The sequence below is a fragment of the Plasmodium gaboni genome, chromosome 1, assembly GCF_001602025.1.
Source record: "Plasmodium gaboni strain SY75 chromosome 1, whole genome shotgun sequence".
NCBI lineage: Eukaryota > Apicomplexa > Aconoidasida > Haemosporida > Plasmodiidae > Plasmodium > Plasmodium gaboni.
In genome coordinates, this window is record NC_031481.1 from 285,488 (window position 1) to 293,079 (window position 7,592).

Below are 7,592 nucleotides of genomic sequence, written 5' to 3' on the forward strand. Positions count from 1 at the left end.
AATTTTTAAAATTAATTTATATTTTAATTATATATATTTTATTTTATTATTTTATTATTTTTTTTTTTTTTATATAGACATTTATATTCATTAAAAAAAATTCAAATAAAATATATTAATATTACTATGTATATATAAAAAAAAAGGAAAAAATTAATTTTTGGACAATTTTTCTTTTTTTCCTTTTTTTTTTTTTTTTTTTTTTTTTTTTTTCCTCTTTGTTATGAAAAAGATGTAAGTTTGTGTTACCAATTTAAAGGATATATATATTATATATGTTAAGACTATATTCTTTAAAAAAAAGAAGAAATAACACTGTTTTTTTTATGAATATAAAAAAATAATATTTAATCCTTATAAATATATATATATATATATATATATATATGTAGGTATATTTTAATGTTTCTTATTTATTTATTTTTAATTATATTTGGTCAATTTTTTGTTCTTTATATAATAATATTATATAAAAAATATCGTTTTAAAATTATTATGTATACATGATATTTAAAATATATATATATATATATATAATTATATGTAAATAAATAAAAAGTACAAATATATAAATATTTATATGATAATAATATATATATATAATAAAAACTATAAGGTATAGTATTATATACATATTATATATATATATATGTATGTGATATATTTTACTATATATAAAATATATCATATATTTATATTATTATATAATGATGGTTGTTTTTTTCTTTTTTTTTTTTTTTTTTTTTGAAATTAAGAAAAAAAAATATATATATAAGTTTATAAGTGGTAAAAAAAAAAAAATATGTAAATTTTCATGTGCTTTTTATATTTTATTAAATAATTTTATAGATATATAATTATTTTATATACATTATGATATTATACATATAATAAATATATATTTATAAACAGATTAATTTTTGACTTTATTTTTGACTTAATTTTGACCTTAATATTTTTTTTTTTTTTTTTTTTTTCCTGCTTTTTATGGTACCAAATTAAAATTATGAAAATGATTAAATAAAAAAAAAAATTAAAACAAAACAAAACAAAACAAAACAAAAAAAAAAAAAAGAAAAGATATAATTGAAATATGTGATATATATATATATATATATATATTTATTTATTTTTATTATAATAAAACATTTTTGTTGTATATTTTAATTTGATATTATATAAGCTTGTTTTCTTCTATTTATTTATTGGTTAAATTTTATTTTATATATCCACATATATATATATATATATATATATATTTATATATATATATATTTATATATATATATATTTATATATATTAATTTTGTTGTGATTTTATTATTATATTGTTTGGGCAATGAGATGTAATAGTGTAAATATAAGGAACGTTTTAGAATTAAGTTTAAAAAAGAAAATAAAAGAAAATACGAATTTAAGTGATGAAGAAATACTAATTATATATAAAAGATTTAATTATATAAGTTATAATGGCAAATTGAATTATGATAATTTTGAAAAGAGTCTAGGTATATTAGGATCAATAAAGAATGCTTATTTATATAAATCTATATTTAAAGCTTTCGATTTAAACAATGATAACTATTTAGATTTCTATGAATTTTGTGTTGCTATAAATATAATGTTGAAGGGAAATAAAAAGGATAAATTAAAATTATCCTATAGAATAGTAAATGCAGGATTTAATTCGAATGAACATGTAGGTGTTCTTCATAAAAGAAGTAATATCAGTAACGAAGAAAACCAAACAAATTTTAACAACATAAATGGTGATAATAATATTGATAGTATTGATAATATTGATAGTATTGATAATAATGATAATATTGATAATATTGATAATAATGATAATATTGATAATAATGATAATATTCATAATAATGATAATATTCATAATAATAGTGATTATCATAATAATAACAATAATAGTGATAATATTCATAATAATAATGTTACACATCAGAACTCCTTAGGTCAACCCCTTGAAAAAAAAAATAGTAATGATCATTCAAACAAACATCCAAGTAGTGAGAATAAAATATATAATATTGATGATGAATATAATGAAAAAATAAAAAAGAATAAAAAAAAAGATTATTCAAATTATATTACTTATGAAAATTTTGAAAAAATTGTTTTAAGTATTAATGATATAAAAAGACAACTATTAGGAACAGGTGACGAAATAATAACTAGCCAAATAAAATATACATTTCGATCATTAAGTATTTTATGTGATGATGGTATTTATAGAATGAATTTTGAATGTTATAAAAAAGCTTTAAAATGTAATGAATTTTTAAAACTTTTGGGTATACATACAAAGGTAGCTGATGTTTTTTTACAACATGAATTAATAAAAAAAAAACAAAAAAGAACAAAAGATCAAAGTTATAAAAATAGAAAATATAAAAATGATACAAATAAATTAACAAACCATCGTATTATTAAATCCCTTTCAGAAAGTACAAATACTAGAGGATCTCTTTTGAATGATTCTACTAGTATTCTTTTTTTAAGAAAACCCAAAAAAAAAAAAAAGAGAAAGAAAAAAAAAAAAAAAAAAAAACTAAAATTATTTGAAAGAAAAAATACTTTTTCATCATCCATGGAAAATAAAAATAATAATAGAAAGATTAAAACTGTATCTAAAATTTTATCAAAAGTAAATAATATATCAACAACAGAAGCAGAAGTAGTAGTAGTAGTAGATCCAGATAGAGAACCTATTTCAAATGAATGTCATCACAAACAAAATGAACAAAATGAACAAAATGAAAAAAATAAAAATATCACATTTTCTCATCATCATAATAATAGTAATGATAATAATATAAAAACAAATTCTTGTGTAACGAATAATATTATGAATACTAAACAATCTAATGAAGAAAAAAAACAAAATGAATATTTGTGTAGTAAAAATATTTATGATAAATCCAACAAAACAAACGATAAAATTCAACTACCTAATTGTGATATTTTCGAATGTAGTATTATTAAGAGTGATAAGAATATTTTAAAAGAAGAAAATAATCATTATAAAAATCAAAGAGAAACATACGAATATTTTACCATAGATAATAATATATTTTATAACGATCCAATTATTATATCCAAAAAAAATTCAAATGATAGAGACAAGAAATTATTGAAAACCTTTTCTTCCTCATCATTAAAGAAGAAATCATATTTGAAAAATTATCATTATCATATAAAAAAAATAAATAAAGATAATAATATAAAAGGGCAAGATGATGTGAATTATATTAACATAAAAGGGGAAGATGATGCGAATTATATTAACATGAAGGATGAAGATGATGCGAATTATATTAACACATCGAATGATCCTAATAATAAAGTTCCAAAAAAAAAAAACAACTGTAATAATAGTTATTATAATAATGTGTCGTTTAATAGTGCTTATTATGAATATCACTCCGATATTGATATGATACATTTTACTTATAATTTAAAAAAAAAGAAAAAAAACACAATGTCTCATCGACCTAGTTCGAAAGAATATGAAAAAAAAACTATATATCATAAAGAATCGCATTCAAATGAAAAGATGAAAAATGTTCAGATGAATGAAAATGATCTTAATATTTTAGGTAAAAATAATGATATAACAAATGAAGAAGATAAGAAAGAAAAAAAAGGATGTGATGCATTAAACAGGGGGGGTTATATAAAGGAACAAGTGCAGTGTCAAATTGATGCATTTGAAAATGAAGAAGAAAATAAAATATACATACAAGAATATAAAGAATGTGTGGAAAAATATAAAGAATATGTGAATCAAAGGGAAGGGCACCTTAAAGATGAGGAGGAAGAAAAAAATGATGACGAAGAAGAGAATGAAAGTGATGAGGATGAAAGTGATGAGGATGAAAGTAATGAGGATGAAAGTAATGAGGATGAAAATAAAAACGATTCCACTGATAATCATGATAATCATGATAATAATAATAATAATAATGATTATATGAATTATTGTAATAATCCTTTTAAGGATGATGATACATTATCAGCTCTTGAAAAACATCTAACAAATAATAATATGATTAAAATGATGAGTGCGAAATATTTATACCATAAATTTTTAGAATATAAAGATTTTATGAATACTACAAATATGTTTTCTCATTTTAATAAGATATATTCATATGAAGGTGATAAAAAACATAAGGATAATAAAAATGTTTTAAAGCAAACATGTAATAATAATAATGATATAAATTATTATAGTTCTATTTGTGAAGAAGAAATAAAAAAAAAAAAAAATGAAAAGAAATCATCATTAAATGTAGAATTTGGTGACGATATAATAAAGAAAAAGTTTTTTATATCATCTGTAAATTCTCATTATGTTATGATAAATAATGATTTAACAAAAGAACAGATGTTATATTTAATAAGAAATATTTTAATGTCTATTGAAGATTATTTAAAAAAAGAAAAAAATAGAGATTATAACAAAATTTTTTTTTTATTTTTTTCGATATTTATATATAACACACAAAATGATGGAGTGGATCAAAAAGAAATGCATGAAGAGGAAAAATGGGATCAAACAAATAGAAGTGAAGATAAAAAGGGGGGAAATATAAGTAATAATCAAAATGTAAGTAATAATCAAAATGTAAGTAATGATCAAAATATAAGTAATAATCAAAATATAAGTAATAATCATAATTTAAGTAATAATCATAATTTAAGTAATAATCATAATATAAGTAATAATCATAATTTAAGTAATAATCAAAATAATATTTATGATAAAATACTTAGAGAATCCTTAGTGAATCAAAAAAAATATATAAAATTAAATATTTTTAAAAATATCATTTTAGTTATTTCTATCGTAAGATATTTTTTACATACTATAACGATATCTCAAAAATATACATCATCATATGATTCTTTAGATGATAGTAATATGATAAAAAGTATGAATTCATTAAAATTGAACGAAATTAATATATTATTAAATCGAGCTAATGAAATTTTAGAAAGATATTCTTTAGGTAGTGTTGAAAATAAGAAGGTATATATAAACAAATCTAATTATTACAATTCACCTAAGAAAGGTAAATTATCTGTTTCTTTACGTCAGAGTAAACAAAAAAAAACATTCCATAGAATATTGGCTGTATATTTTGGTCATGAACGTTGGGATTTAGTTATGAATATGATGATAGGTATTAGAATATCATCTATAAAAAAATTCTCTATAAGTGATATATCAAATTATTTTCATCATAAAGATGTTTTACAATTACCTACATCAAATGCACAACACAAAGTTATATTTAAAAATTATGCACCTATCATTTTTAAAAATATAAGAAATTTTTATGGTATTAGATCAAAAGAATATTTAACATCTGTGGGCCCAGAGCAGGTCATCAGTAATATGGTACTTGGAAATCTTTCAACACTTAGTGAATTATTATCAGAAGGCAAGAGTGGATCTCTCTTTTATTTTACAAGCAATGGAAAGTATATAATCAAGACAGTAAGAAAGAAAAGGCACAAAAAAAAAAAATATTATATTATGTGATATGTGTGTATATGTATATTTATATTTATATATATTTTCTATTTTTATTTTATTTTATTTTATTTTATTTTTTTTTTTTTTTTTTTTTTTTTTCCTGTGTATAGGTTTGTCGAAATATTCATAATTTATCGAAAAAACTGTTACCTAAATATTATGAACATATCAAGAAAAATCCAGATTCTTTATTAACACGTTTGTATGGAATCCACTCGATTAAATATCAAAATAATTTAGGAAGTAAGATTAAAAGGATGATATAAAATTATAAATAAAATATATGTAAATATGTATATATATTATTTATTTATATATATATATATATATTTTATTTTTTAGGGAAGAAGAAGAAAATTTATTTTATCGTCATGAATAATTTTTTTTCATCCATTGTTGAAATACATAGAAGATATGATATAAAAGGAAGCTTAGTAGGACGAACCGTTCCAGAGACAAAAAGAGAAGACCATACTATAGCTTTAAAAGATGTAGATATTGACGAATTAGGTGATATAATTAATATCGGACCAGAAAATAAAGACAGATTACTTAAGGTTCTAAAAGCAGATGCTGATTTTTTAAAAGAAAATATGTTATTAGATTATTCATTACTTTTTGGTATACATTATAGAGAACTATCTAAAGATGTAGTAAACTGGGAAGAAACAAAAACAAACCACATTAACCATATTTATGATTGTAAGGGCAATTGCATAGCATCAAGACCATTCCACCAGGTAACAAAAAATTTAATATATATATATATATATGTATATATATGTATGTGTTTGTTTGTGTGTGTATTTATTTATTTATTTATATATTTTTTCTATATTTTTGTCATAGTGTGATTATGGGGGTATCATCAGTGTGGATAAAAAAAAAATATTTTTTTTTGGAATTATAGATATTTTTACAAAATGGAGGTAAGAAATTTGAAAAATTATTATTATCACAAAATTTTTTTTTATTATATTATATATATATATATATATATATATATATTTTTTTTTTTTTTTTTTTTTAATAATTGAAGCATTAAAAAAAAATTCGAACATACCTTCAGAACCATACAGTAAGCTTTAAAAAAAATAATAATAAAATAAATATGTATATAATTATTATATATGTGTGTATATATTTATTGTGCTTTTTTATTTTTTCCACTTTTATAGAAAATTTGATGGAAAAAATATTTCATGTATTCATCCCAATGCTTATGCAAGTAAGTTGAAAAAAAAAATATATGTACATGAAAAAATTTTTCTTAATACGTCACATTTGTTTTGTATATAATTATAAAAATATATTCACTTCATATATATATATATATATATATATATGTTTATTTTTGTAGAACGTTTTGTTACATTTATAGAAAATCATATGAAATGATTTGTCTATATTTTTCATAAGGATTATAATTATTAACGAAATAATTTTTAACGTTTTAAAAATTATGTTGTAAACTTATCCTTCTGAAGATAAGAAAAAGCAGGGGGGGAAAAAATCCTTTTTTTAAACATTTTTATAATTAATAACTTCTTTTTTCTTTCCCCTTTATTATTATAATTATATTTTTATTAGTGTATGATTGTAAAAAAAAAAAAAAATTAAAAAAGGAATGGTCCTTCCTTACTTACTTACTTACTTACTTACTTACATATTTCATTCCTTTCTTTTTTTTTTTTTTTTTAAAGTTTTTAAAAATTAATTATTTATTATATGCTTATTACATTTTTTAATGTGAACATATATTTTATATATTTATGACGAATTAATATTGTTTTATTTTTCTTTTTTTCATCATTATCCTTTTTTTTTATTTTTTGTTATTTCTTTTTATATTGAAATTAATATAGATTTTTCTTTTTTTTTTCTTTTTTTTTTTTTTTTTTTTTTTTTTTTTTTTTTTTTTTTTTTTTTTTTATTTTCTTTTTTTTTTTTTTTTTATATTATTTTTGGTATTTAAAAAAAGAAACATAATTTTTAATAATATAAATTTAAATATAAATATTAAAACAAT

At 18.6% G+C, this 7,592-nt stretch overlaps 1 protein-coding gene across 1 annotated transcript; it reads left to right on the forward strand.

Moving 5' to 3' along the window:
- Positions 1 to 1,339: 1,339 nt before the first annotated feature.
- On the forward strand, positions 1,340 to 6,961 carry PGSY75_0110600 (phosphatidylinositol-4-phosphate 5-kinase; the record flags this gene model as incomplete). Its single annotated transcript, XM_018783658.1, has 7 exons — positions 1,340 to 5,524; positions 5,674 to 5,806; positions 5,906 to 6,303; positions 6,413 to 6,492; positions 6,603 to 6,641; positions 6,742 to 6,791; positions 6,924 to 6,961. 7 exons carry the CDS (start codon positions 1,340 to 1,342, stop codon positions 6,959 to 6,961), a joined length of 4,923 nt encoding a protein of 1,640 aa, XP_018643942.1.
- Between the last annotated feature and the right edge of the window lie 631 nt (positions 6,962 to 7,592).